The 13,841-nt window shown below is 40.0% G+C and overlaps 1 protein-coding gene across 1 annotated transcript in view; it reads right to left on the reverse strand.

Annotated features, from left to right (window-relative positions):
• LOC5509407 (integrator complex subunit 13) overlaps positions 1–13,747 on the reverse strand; it is a 35,926-nt gene extending 22,179 nt beyond the window's left edge. The window contains exons 1-13 of the mRNA XM_048733378.1: positions 13,407–13,747; positions 12,026–12,100; positions 10,864–11,051; positions 10,118–10,177; positions 9,650–9,737; positions 7,925–8,050; positions 5,486–5,570; positions 5,085–5,222; positions 4,098–4,141; positions 3,737–3,782; positions 3,575–3,649; positions 2,980–3,083; positions 2,161–2,242 (exon numbers count right to left, since the gene is read on the reverse strand). Coding sequence (XP_048589335.1) covers positions 2,161–2,242; positions 2,980–3,083; positions 3,575–3,649; positions 3,737–3,782; positions 4,098–4,141; positions 5,085–5,222; positions 5,486–5,570; positions 7,925–8,050; positions 9,650–9,737; positions 10,118–10,177; positions 10,864–11,051; positions 12,026–12,100; positions 13,407–13,646 — 1,351 coding nt within the window. The 5' untranslated portion in view covers positions 13,647–13,747. The remainder of the gene's footprint in view (positions 1–2,160; positions 2,243–2,979; positions 3,084–3,574; positions 3,650–3,736; positions 3,783–4,097; positions 4,142–5,084; positions 5,223–5,485; positions 5,571–7,924; positions 8,051–9,649; positions 9,738–10,117; positions 10,178–10,863; positions 11,052–12,025; positions 12,101–13,406) is intronic.
• Between the last annotated feature and the right edge of the window lie 94 nt (positions 13,748–13,841).

Consider the following 13,841-nt stretch of genomic DNA (forward strand, 5'->3'; position numbering starts at 1 on the left):
CACCCACCCCAAACAAACAAGACCATCTACTCCACCCACCCCGAACACACAAGACCATCTACTCCACCCACCCCAAACACACAAGACCATCTACTCCACCCACCCTCTCACCCATACACAAAAGACCCCACCCACCCCAAACAAACAAGACCATCTACTCCACCCACCCCAAACACACAAGACCATCTACTCCACTCACCCCACACACACAAGACCATCTACTCCACCCACCCCACACACACAAGACCATCTACTCCACTAACCCTCTCACCCATACACACAAGACCATCTACTCCACCCACCCTCTCACCCATACACACAAGACCATCTACTCCACCCACCCCACACACACAAGACCATCTACTCCACCCACCCCACGCACACAAGACCATCTACTCCACCCACCCCACACACACAAGACCATCTACTCCACCCACCCTCTCACCCATACACACAAGACCCCACTCACCCCATACACACAAGACCATCTACTCCACCCACCCTCTCACCCATACACACAAGACCATCTACTCCACCCACCCCACACACACAAGACCATCTACTCCACCCACCCCAAACACACAAGACTATCTACTCCACCCACCCTCTCACCCATACACACAAGACCCCACTCACCCCAAACACACAAGTCCATCTACTCCACCCACCCCAAACACACAAGACCATCTACTCCACTCACCCATACACACAAGACTATCTACTCCACCCACCCTCTCACCCATACACACAAGACCCCACTCACCCCAAACACACAAGTCCATCTACTCCACCCACCCCAAACACACAAGACCATCTACTCCACTCACCCATACACACAAGACTATCTACTCCACCCACCCTCTCACCCATACACACAAGACCATCTACTCCACCCACCCTCTCACCCATACACACAAGACCATCTACTCCACCCACCCCAAACACACAAGACCATCTACTCCACCCACCCCCCACACACAAGACCATCTACTCCACCCACCCCAAACACACAAGACCATCTACTCCACCCACCCCAAACACACAAGACTATCTACTCCACCCACCCTCTCACCCATACACACAAGACCCCACTCACCCCAAACACACAAGTCCATCTACTCCACCCACCCCAAACACACAAGACCATCTACTCCACTCACCCACACACACAAGACCATCTACTCCACCCACCCTCTCACCCATACACACAAGACCCCACTCACCCCATACACACAAGACCATCTACTCCACTCACCCTCTCACGCATACACACAAGACCATCTACTCCACCCACCCCACACACACAAGACCATCTACTCCACCCAACCCAAACACACAAGACCATCTACTCCACCCACCCTCTCACCCATACACACAAGACTCCACTCACCCCAAACACACAAGTCCATCTACTCCACCCATCCTCACACCCATACACAAAAGACCCCAAACACACAAGACCATCTACTCCACCCACCCTCTCACCCACACACACAAGACCCCAAACACACAAGACCATCTACTCCACCCACCCCACACACACAAGACCATCTACTCCACCCAACCCAAACACACAAGACCATCTACTCCACCCACCCTCTCACCCATACACACAAGACTCCACTCACCCCAAACACACAAGTCCATCTACTCCACCCATCCTCACACCCATACACAAAAGACCCCAAACACACAAGACCATCTACTCCACCCACCCTCTCACCCACACACACAAGACCCCAAACACACAAGACCATCTACTCCACCCACCCTCTAACCCTTACACACAAGACCCCACTCACCCCAAACACACAAGACCATCTACTCCACCCACCCTCTCACCCATACACACAAGACCCCAAACACACAAGACCATCTACTACACCCACCCTCTAATCCATACACACAAGACCCCACTCACCCCAAACACACAAGACCATCTACTCCACCCACCCTCTCACCCATACACACAAGACCCCAAACACACAAGACCATCTACTCAACCCACCGTCTAACCCATACACACAAGACCCCACCCACCTCAAACAAACAAGACCATCTACTCCACCCACCCTCTAACCCTTACACAAAAGACCCCTTACCCCCCTCTCCCCAAACACATGTAAGTGAAAGTTAAAGTGTAAAAGACAGCCAGCCTACTTCGTTCTAGAGGGATGACATTTCCTTTAGATTTCTTGGGAAATGGTGCCAGCCGGTTAGACTTCATGAATTCACCAAAATCCTGATAAGTGAAAAAAACAAAGGCATCATTTGTTTGTTCCATTTGTTCCTTTTTTTTTAATTTCCAGGCCCATTCAAGTATTTCACGTTTTGAGGTTGACACTTGTGATTAACCTAGTTTGATTAACCGTGCTTCACCAAGTGAGACTCTCCTATGTGATTACTTTTGCCACAAAGCTTATTAAAAAATTGTTATCAGGCTTATTCTGGGTCCCTTGGACCTGGAAATGTTTAGTTTGGCTTTAGGGCAAAATTTTAAACAACTGTCATGAGAATGGAGGAAGAGTTGATGGGAGTTGATAGAGCGCAAAAAAGGTATCTATTTGTGGCTTATTCTGTGTTTTCTTCTTTTTATTTGTGTGTTTTGTGTGTTTTGCTGTTGTGTCTTTTTAATATTTTGATTATGCATTTCGATTACGAATTGGTCAGAAATCAAGGTTGATATTTTGACAACGGAGTCAATTCTTTAACATTGCTTGGATGAAGGTCGTCTATGCCTTGGATGAATCCTTGAGTATTTGGATCTTTAGGGGATGGGGATGTTTAGTTTGCATTTCTAGTGCCTGGGAGCGGGGGCTTATAGGAACGAATGAGTTTAACACTTGAAATAAAGTGGCATTTATAGTCCATCAAACATAGTATAGCCCCATCAAGTGAAAAACAATGCAAGCTCATTTCCATTCTTTCCTATAACAGTAGTCAGTTCATACTTCATTTTTAAAAGTATGTTTTACTTACATTTATCCTGTAGTCGGTTACCCGCCCACCGACCCCTTCACTAATAGAGGGAGGATCCTCATTTGGGGTGCGCGATGTAGAGACACAGTGAATGTAGATGTCACCTTCCAAGATAAAAAAAAACAAGTGTCCATAACAATGATACGGTAACAAACTGTGTATGAGGACCTAAGGCTAAGTTCACACGTCGTATTATTCATGAGCCGTATTCAATGCAAATGTATGCAAATGAAGATGAAATAATTGACTCGATTCATTTGCATGCATTTGTATTGAATATGGCTCATGGATAATACGATGTTTGAACTTAGCCTAATTTAGCTTAACTAACATTTCTGTATTTCATTATTTTACATTTAATGCCCCGCCTTTACAACTATTTTTGTCATCTTTATATTCTTAGAAACACTTGAAGTTCCTCATGATATATTTTAAGAACTGGTTACATTTCAGCCTTGAATGATTCTTATTTAGAGGTGCATAAAGGGAGAATTTCACCCTAACAGGTTCTTAGAGGCTTGATTCTTATATGTGAGTTTTTACCATACATTTTAATAAAAGTTTCTAGCTAAGAGAATGAGCTATCAGCACAAACCTCCATGACTCATCAAGATATGAGAGATAACTTTGCTACCAGTCTTTCGTGGTTGTTCCAGCATCACGTATCGTCCTATAGCACAAGGACAAAACCACTAACAATTATAAAAAAATAAAATAATATAACACTGTTGAAAGTAGTCTTTCTTTTTTACAGTACCTTGTAACAAAAATGATATGAGGCATGCTGCTGGTCTGCTGTTAACCTAAAAAATAAAAAATAAAGAATACACATAAAGTACACTTCAAATAACGGCAGAATATTTTTATTACACATTGTGCTTAGTATGTCGATTCTGATTGGCTAAGAGCGTGTGCTTTATTTTTAGAATAAGGTTATCTGTAAATAAATAAATTATCAGCTAGCAGGTTAGTGATTCTACGTGCCCAATGAATTTTGGGAATAGGGCGTGAAGATGCGATTGTAAGTGGCGTGCAAATCGGGAATAAATTTTGTTTTCGAGAAAGTGTGTTTTACTGGATCAATGTATAATGAAACAATTATTGTTTAGACATCACACCTCAACAGGAGTTAGTCTGTAGGATCCAATACAAGGCTGGAGATCTGCAAAAAAAAGCAATAATGGAAAAATGTCTTGCACAATGGCAAAAAAGAATGCTTTGTGTACCTCATGAGACACTAGCATGTAGAGCAAACATATTCATTATTGGTGAGCTGTTTGTGGTAGTACCCTGCTTTAGGTAAATGCTGATGTACTGAAATACTCACCATTGGCAGTACTGTTCTTGGGTGTACAAGTAAATACTCACCATTGGCAGTACTGTTCTTGGGTGTACAAGTAAATACTTACCATTGGCAGTACTGTGCTTGGGTGTACAAGTAAATACTCACCATTGGCAGTACTGTTCTTGGGTGTACAGGTAAATACTCACCATTGGCAGTACTGTGCTTGGGTGTACAGGTAAATACTCACCATTGGCAGTACTGTGCTTGGGTGTACAGGTAAATACTCACCATTGGCAGTACTGTTTTGGGTGTACAAGTAAATACTCACCATTGGCAGTACTGTTCTTGGGTGTACAAGTAAATACTTACCATTGGCAGTACTGTGCTTGGGTGTACAGGTAAATACTCACCATTGGCAGTACTGTTCTTGGGTGTACAAGTAAATACTCACCATTGGCAGTACTGTGCTTGGGTGTACAAGTAAATACTTACCATTGGCAGTACTGTTCTTGGGTGTACAGGTAAATACTCACCATTGGCAGTACTGTTCTTGGGTGTACAGGTAAATACTCACCATTGGCAGTACTGTGCTTGGGTGTACAGGTAAATACTCACCATTGGCAGTACTGTTCTTGGGTGTACAGGTAAATACTCACCATTGGCAGTACTGTTCTTGGGTGTACAGGTAAATACTTACCATTGGCAGTACAGTTCTTGGGTGTACAGGTAAAAAATCACCATTGGCAGTACTGTTCTTGGGTCTACAGGTAAATACTCACCATTGGCAGTACTGTTCTTGGGTGTACAGGTCAATACTCACCATTTGCAGTACTGTTCTTGGGTGTACACCACTTGAGGTAGACTGTGTCCTTGTTAACTTCTTTTTTACCACTGCTTGATGCCCCTGAGCTAGGGGGAGCTGGAGGTGAGCTCTCACTCTCCTCACCACACAGCTGATCTAAAAATAACCTAAAATATCAGGGGCACTTTATGTGTAACAAGCACGTTTTTCTTCACTTCAACCAAATCGAATTAACTGACAGGAACTAATTCCCATGGAGAAAATGATTATGAGGAACTCTAGTTAAAAATTTATATCTTAAATGAGTTAGATAATCCACTTTTGAAAGCCAGAGTCCACATATCCCTCACTACATGCTTACAACACAATATTATAAGGCAATTTTCTCTTTACAAAACATATGGAAGTAGTGTACGTACTGACAACATTCAAATCATGATGAACCTCAGCAGGGTGAAGAATTTCTACATCGTAGTTAGCTGAGCTTCCCGACTGCTGCTCCTCCTGCAAGGGAAATAGAGGGAGTTTTCTTGGCTGGGCTTCTTTAATAGATTATGACTAAGTGCCTGAGGGAAAAAACATAATTATTTTCATTCTCTCCTCTAATAGGTTCTACTACTTCTACTTCTACCAGAGAATTAATCAATGTACCAAAATAGTTTGTTAATCAGAGTATAAAATCGATTCATCTAAAGCTGGACTCTCACTGTTTGTTGAACTACTTCTACAAGGGGATACAGTAAAAATAGCAGAGTTTATAGCACTGTAAGAGGCCTTGTTCACTATAGTATTTTTGTAGCTCTCCTTGTAACATCTAGCCACCATATAAATATCTAAGTAATTTATTTAAATAAAGTAATAAGGAATAGCAATTATATAATTATTACTTGGTATACTATATTCATTACTTGGTATACCGATGACATTTTCATGATCTGGACTGAAGGTGAGGACACTCTGAGAGAGTTTATGGCTCACATGAACTCTATACATAGAACTATAAAATTTACGTTTGAGTGGTCCACTAGTAAGGTAAATTTTTTGGATGTTTCACTTACTCTTAGGGATGGGTTAATATCTACAGATCTGTATAGTAAGCCTACTGATAAGCATCAATATCTTTTTCATACGTCCTGTCATCCGTCTGCTTGTAAGAAAGGCATTCCTTTTGGGCAGGCACTACGTATCCGTAGGATATGTTCGGAAGACTCTTCTTTCGAAAAGAGGGTATTAGAGTTACAAGGTTATTTAGTTGATAGGGGTTATGACAGCAGGTTTGTGGGGAGGGAAGTTGACCGGGTTAGACGTATTCCTAGGGACGACACATTGAAAGACAGGCGTAAAGGTAAGAATGATTGTGTACCTTTTGTAGTCACTTTTCATCCAGCTTTACCTAATTTACCTGGTATTCTTCGTAATTTACAGCCAGTTCTAGAATCTTCTAGTAGATGTAGGGGTGCTATTGGTAGGGTACCTATGGTGGCTTATAGGAAACCTAGGAGTTTAAAGGATATGTTGGTGCACTCCTCTCTTAAAGAGGATGGTACTCAGGTTAGAGGTTGTGGTAAGTGTGGCGGTAAAAGGTGTAGGGTGTGTAACTTTCTTAAGACAGGGCGGGAGTTTCGCAGTACAGTTACTAATAAGAAATATGTCATTAATTTTAACCTGGACTGTAACTCAGATTTTGTTGTTTATCTAATTACTTGCTCTATGTGTAGCAAACAATACGTAGGGTCTACTATCAATTGTTTTAGGAAGCGTTTTAATAATCATAAAAGTAGGTTAAATAAGCACCCTAGTTTACCGGTTAGTGAGAAAGTGAAGGATGAACTTATCTATCAACATTTTCATTGCGACAATCATTTAGGTCTTAATAATGTTATGGTACAACTTATAGATAAGTGTAACTCTGAGGCTCAGCTTAGGGAAAGGGAAGGCCAGTGGGCTTATCGGCTTAAGTCTATCTACCCACGGGGTCTTAATAGTGATGACTTTTTTTGTAGTAGGAACCCACGTAGAGATGTGTAAATTCTTTTTATCCATAGCGCGCGCTATTCTAGAAAATGCGCGTTTTTGTCAGTTGTAATGTTTTTGCGTCTCGCGCCACTATTCTGATGTAAATAAGCTTGTAACGATTCACCTTCTTTAGTCTGCCCTGAAGAAGTCTTATTAAAGACGAAAATTTGGCAGAGTCGATTTCCAGTTTTTGGAGTATTACATTACTTGGTATACTATATCCATTACTTGGTATACAAGATTCATTGCTTGGCATACTTTATTCATTACTTGGTATACTATTTTCATTACTTGGTATACTATATCCATTACTTGGTATACTTTATTAATTACTTGGCATGCTATATTCATTACGTGGTATACCATATTCATTACTTGGTATACTATATCCATTACTTGGTATACTGTATCAATTAATTGGTATACTATATTCATTACTTGGTATACTATATCCATTACTTGGTATACTACACATTACTTGGTATTATTCATTACTTGGTAACATTATTGGTAACATTGGTAACATTATTCATTACTTGGTATACTATATTCATTACTTGGTATACTATATCCATTACTTGTTATACTATATTCATAACTTGGTATACCATAATTCATTACTTGGTATTATTCATTACTTGGTAACATTGGTAACATTATTCATTACTTGGTATACTATATTCATTACTTGGTATACTGTATATCCATTACTTGGTATACTATATTCATTACTTGGTAACTATATTAACCATTAGACTGAACTTTTATTCAATTGAAAGCCTCTATACCATTATTACACTGTACTGGTATTTTAATTAAAAGACTCATCTATACCTCTTTACCTTCATTGGAATCCCAGTTACTGTTGTTGAGCTAAGAGTAAAGTGCTTCATGGCCATTAAACTCAGTTTGGTGACAAGTTGAGATGACTTGACAGAGTGAACACAGACTGACAGACTTGGTGAGCTCTTTTGGGAATAAATAAATAAGACATGAACAGAGTTTACTTTGCACACTTTTGTGCTGATGAGAATGATGCTGATGACCATGGTAGGTGAGCAGGCCATGTGGGTTGTGGTGATGGTGATGCTGTTTCTGTTGCTGGTGGTGGTGGTGTTGGAGATGATGGTGATGGTGGAGGTGGTGGTGGTGAAAATGAAAGTGAAGGTGATGATGGTAAAAGTAGTTCTGGTGGTGGTTGTGGTGATACGAAATCACTGACAACGGTACAGGATGGAAGAGAGATGGAACTATCCCCGAATCAAGTTTTTAAGCAATCTGCCAAAAAAACATGCGAGAAATGATTTTGGAAAGTCAATTTTAGCTTTTTTGGGGGCATAGCAGCTGGTCAAATGGCATCCTTGGAATGTAATTTGCATAGACTGCAGAGCCCCACACCACCCTAGACCCAACTTGTCTTTCTCACAGTTTCCTCACTAACTTCTAAATTAACCACAGGTAGCCCAGGCAATGGTTTTGAAGATTGTTCGTAGCTCGGAATCGGCTGTTATTTTTTACATGCGAGCTAAATCATTTTCCCTGGCCGCTAGCCATTTTTTTGAAACGAGTAAGCAGGCATTTGAATCCTTGACTTCCGCCGTTGGACAATTAGGTACGCTCGGCTGAACACGGAGCAAAGCAATTTATGATTAGCCTGCAAGGTCTAGCTGCGAGGTGAAAAATCTGCAAGGCTGTCATCGGCGCATAGTAATCTGTTATATGAATTACACAAAAATAAGAGATAACAGATTACTTACCTTGCTCCGAAAACTGATAGTTCTGAATTTTAGACCACGAAAAATTATGAAATTCATATCGAATGCGCCGGTGACAGCCTGCTCACTCGTTTTAAAAAATGGCTAGTGGCCTGGGAAAGTGATTTAGCTTGGTTTTTTTTGCCACATATCGAATGTAAGTGCACCCTGGCATAGGTCTGCGAGATAAAAATATTTCGTTTGTTGTATTTTCCTCGCGAATTTCGACAGTTTTTGAGTGCTACCGAAAATGGCGCCTCCAACCTTGTCTCTTCCTTAGTAGGGGGAGAGAAGTCATATATTGTTAAGAAAACATCCAAAATAGTATATTACACATAAATATGACAACAACAAGGCATGTTCTAAGTTTTAAGGCAATTTTATTGGCAATTTTTCACAAAAAATCGCGACTTCAATCCACTTGTTTTACCTCTAAGAATAACAGCCGATTCCAAGCTACGAACAAGCTTCAAAACCATTGACTGGGCTACCTGTGAATTAACTTCACAAAATAAGAGACAAACTTAAACTCGTAAAATCGAGCTTCTATGGAAGAGAAACCACCACAGCCGGATACATTTACATCCCAACTAAGTTTATTTCATGAATTAGAGAATGAAGATATAACTAATAGATAATTATTTGTGTGAATTTGTATGTCCTTAGAAATCCTTTACTTACACGGGTGGTAAGCCTGTGATGATAATAGCGTTGGTGCAGGCTAGTGATGATGATGGTGATGGTGGTAGTGAGGGGGAGATCATTGTGGGGGAGCACTGATAGTAGTAGGTAGTTATATTTTTGATTACTCACTGGCTTTGGTATTTTTTCTGAGAATTTGGCTCCATCGGTAGTATGGATGACATGGAAAATTGTCAAATCGAGAAACTTGATGGGATCACTGAAATAAAACAAGACATTTGAGCCATAGCAAAAACAATAGCAGACATTTGAACCATAACAAAAAAAATAGAATATATTTTAACCATATTAAAAAATACCAGACATTTGAGCCATAGCACTGGCACTAGAAGGGAGCTAATTATGAAGGTACAGACAGCATGGTAAAGACATACAGTAGGAGAAGAACTCAACCCGGGCAGCTGCCATAAGATTCAAGCAAGTGCAAAAGCAACAGCCAATACTCACTCTGGAACTAGAAATCAAACCTGGAACCCAGTGCAAGTGGTAGTACAGCAGCCACTCTGCCAACTAGGGCACCTACATACAAGCCTCCCTATGTGTTTGTTTTAGTAACACATTCTATAGAAAATACTTTACCTTGTTGTATTTTGCAAAGCATCACTGACGCATGCAACAAGAGTGTTCAAGTGGGCATCACTGCAATATCATAAACACAGCAAGCTCATTAACAATGATGAAGTCAACCTTTTGCTCTGATTTGCTGAGAAGAGTTCATTAGAGCAACAACACATCAGACATAAAAACACAGGCGCCTCTGTAGAATTTGAGGGTTTTTTTACAAAAAAAAATTGGCCAATTTTGACAGACAAATAAGATCTAAATCTTGTGTAATGTATGTCCTCTATAAGATGCACAAAAGATATGAACAAACATTTGTTTGAGATATCAAACATGTGCAATAACTAACAAATATATAATACATACCGTGGAACCTGGATTTTACGATATGCCTCGTGATATAGAAAATACTTTGTAAAATTCAGGTATCGTTATGAAGAGGTTCTCGATTTTATGTTATAAAAAAAATCAAAACACAGGCGCCTCTGTAGAATTTGAGGGTTTTTTTACAAAAAAACATTGGCCAATTTTGACAGACAAATAAGATCTAAATCTTGTGTAATGTATGTCCTCTATAAGATGCACAAAAGATATGAAGTGTGTTCCAAACAACAGCCACACAGAAGCACAGAGTTCACCTATTTCACTGAAACTGGAACAAACTATAAAGAAGGAAGCTAACAATATCTAGATCATTATTATAGCTTATTTCGTAGTTGTTTTCATAATTGGAATAAAAACCAACTTTTGGAATAAAAACTAACTTTTTCAAGGTTGTGATGCACACAATTCTGACTTTGCCATCCTCATCAGGGCAGGGTTTTCCTTGCATCTTCATCATGGGAGCAGGCTCACTGGCACACTGCACAGCCATAGTCAGACCATGCAGCATAGAACAATCCTCCTCATTGTCAGGCTTTGGAGGACCAAGGCCAGCAAACATACGCAACAGCTAAACACATATACAAACACCATTTGTTTGAGATATCAAACATGTGCAATAACTAACAAATATATAATACATACCGTGGAACCTGGATTTTACGATATGCCTCATGATATAGAAAATACATTGTAAAATTTAGGTATCGTTATGAAGAGGTTCTCGATTTTACGTTATAAAAAAAATCAATTCATAATATGGTTGTAGCGAGGTCAGGTTGATAATCAACTTTTACAAAATAATATTGTAAATGTAGTCTGTGTAAGATCTGTCAAGTTGTGGAAACATCAATTAATTGTACTGTATGCATGTGAAGTCTTAAGTTTTTTCCCCTTTGTTGATAGACAGAATCAGTGTTGAATCAAGGTCAAAATTCTGCTTGGGAGATTTGTATCATAAAATCAGGAATATTACTGTGTCCAATATCCTTAGATCAAGGTACTTTCTTATACATTTCACTGTATTTCTGTCGGGAGATAGAAACGCCATCGTAAAATCAAGGCAGGGGCGGTGGAGTGGTCCCATAAGTGGGGGGGCAAAAGTTGAGGGGGAGGGGTGGGTAGTGGTTTCAGGGGGGAGGGGTGGGTGGTGGATCCAAATCCTATTTATAAGAACGTGGGGATTTTAAACTGTTCAACAAATTTGTTGTCAGTTGCATACATACCACGTTAAACTGTTGGTTTAAAATTAACTGTTGTTCATATATATCTAAAGAAACATCCAGTCATCCAGCCCCCCCTGCCCCTCCCCTTCAACCGCCCCTGCAAGGTTATGGTAAAATACAGTATTGTAAAATCCAGGTTCCACAGTATACACTTTAATTTTTATTTCTAGATATTTATACAACAAACAATAATATGTCCACACATAGCATATTTTTTAGCTATTATTCCTGTCTACCATCACTCTGCAAACCGACCGTCTTCATTTCACTTGTCTTATATATGTGCTTCTAGTATTTATATTTTACTTGTCTGACTTACATGTGGCACGCATTGCTGGTCTGGGGACTTTGTATTAATCTTGTGAGCTTTCTCATCAGAAACAATTACTTGTATCTGAAACATAATCATTTTCAGAATAGGTAAATACTATGGAGCAACTACAGAATACCCCACAACAATAGTTCTACAAAAGAACTTAATTTCTAAAGAACAAGGCAATGGAATGAAATCATGTTGTGGTGTAATTTTTCTAGTTTAGAAGTTTTGTAGTTTAGCAAAAACTACGTAACAACCACATGGCTCGCAATACCAAGGATTCAAATATGTGTACAACCCGCTGTAAATAAAGCCACTTTTGCGTATAAATACTAAACACATTTTGATAAATTCATTTTTCTTAAAATCCATTTTATTTTTCTACTTTTTTTAGAATATTACACAACCCTTCTTATTTTTTCTTCTTATTCATACCCTGCTTCTTAGGCCCGATTCATATGTTGCGCTGCTGTCATGCCAAATCTAATTGTCTATTAGGGGTAGCAATGGGTAAATCTGAGACTTGCCAAGGTGCAAGACCCATGTTTCAGAATCTGAGCCCAAGACTTTTGTCAAATTTTGGAATCCAAGGCCGAGCTTTTCCGATCTCTTAACAACCGAGCCCAAGTTTTTTTTCCAAGTTTGTTTTGGGAAAACTTGCTCAAGGTATGTCATAAACATAAAAAAAAAGTTACAATACATTCTTGCTACACTACAAAAAAAGGTGAAACCTGTAGCATGGTAATAACATAAAACAGATCGCATTTAACAAAAATTTGGTACCCTGAAATTGTCCGAGACTCCGAGACCATGGTAAAAAAAGCGAGGCTCAAAGACCCCCAAAATTTTGGAATAAATGCTACTTCGAGTCTTGTGTAACAAAACGCTGAGAATCAGAGACTGCAAAATTTTTGCAAGACTTTCAAAATTTTGAGGTACCCATAGCTACCCCATAGATTCAGACGTCGAACCAATCTTGTTTACGATGTGTTTAAGTCTCAAGAAGAGCACAAGTCCAGTTCAATTATTTAACTGATTTTGTCTTTGAATGCCTAATTATGGAGGACAAGATTGAAGAGCTTCGCTCACACATAATTTCTGTGTTTAGGCATGTGAGGGTTCCATCGCTTCACGATGTAAATATTACATCTGGCCGCCTCGAGGTAGTCATTAATGGACAGGGGTTTTTATTCTATTGCCTTTGCGTTGACTCTTATTGAAGAGCAGACACATACCGCAGAACTCTTTCAGAGAGTTTGTATAGCAGGGCAAGAGGATGAGGAAACGTGAAAGAGAAGCTGTCGTGCTAAATAGGAGATTCCCCATTTAAAAACGCATTAAATAAATTTTGTAAAGCGAGGCTGACAACCTCCAAATATAATACCTGATATTCGTGGGGGAAAATATCATAGACGATCCTACTGTACTCCACGGTTGCCTCCACGCTACAAGTCCACGCGTTTTTGAAAACCGGACCTATTTTCTCGGCTGATGTCCCCTTGCCGCGACCCTTGCCAACACCGTCTATATCGATGTACTGCTTTGACGGATCCAGAAACCTGCAGCTACGATCCAAAACAAATACCGTGCTCCTGGGACAACAGCCAAGCTTATTTTCAAACATCTTCAGGAAAAACTAGGAGATGAATTCGCGTTACTTTACTTGCTCCTTCTCAAAGTAGCCGCCATATTGGAGACAAGAGGCGAGGCTGCTTGGCTTATTGTTTTACCGTGATGCATTGCGGTCCTTTCTCCGCTCATGGAACAAGCCTCTGCTGATTTTATACTCAACTATTTAGGTTGGGTCGGAAACGGGCCA

The sequence above is a fragment of the Nematostella vectensis genome, chromosome 10 (assembly GCF_932526225.1).
Source record: "Nematostella vectensis chromosome 10, jaNemVect1.1, whole genome shotgun sequence".
Classification (NCBI taxonomy): domain Eukaryota; kingdom Metazoa; phylum Cnidaria; class Anthozoa; order Actiniaria; family Edwardsiidae; genus Nematostella; species Nematostella vectensis.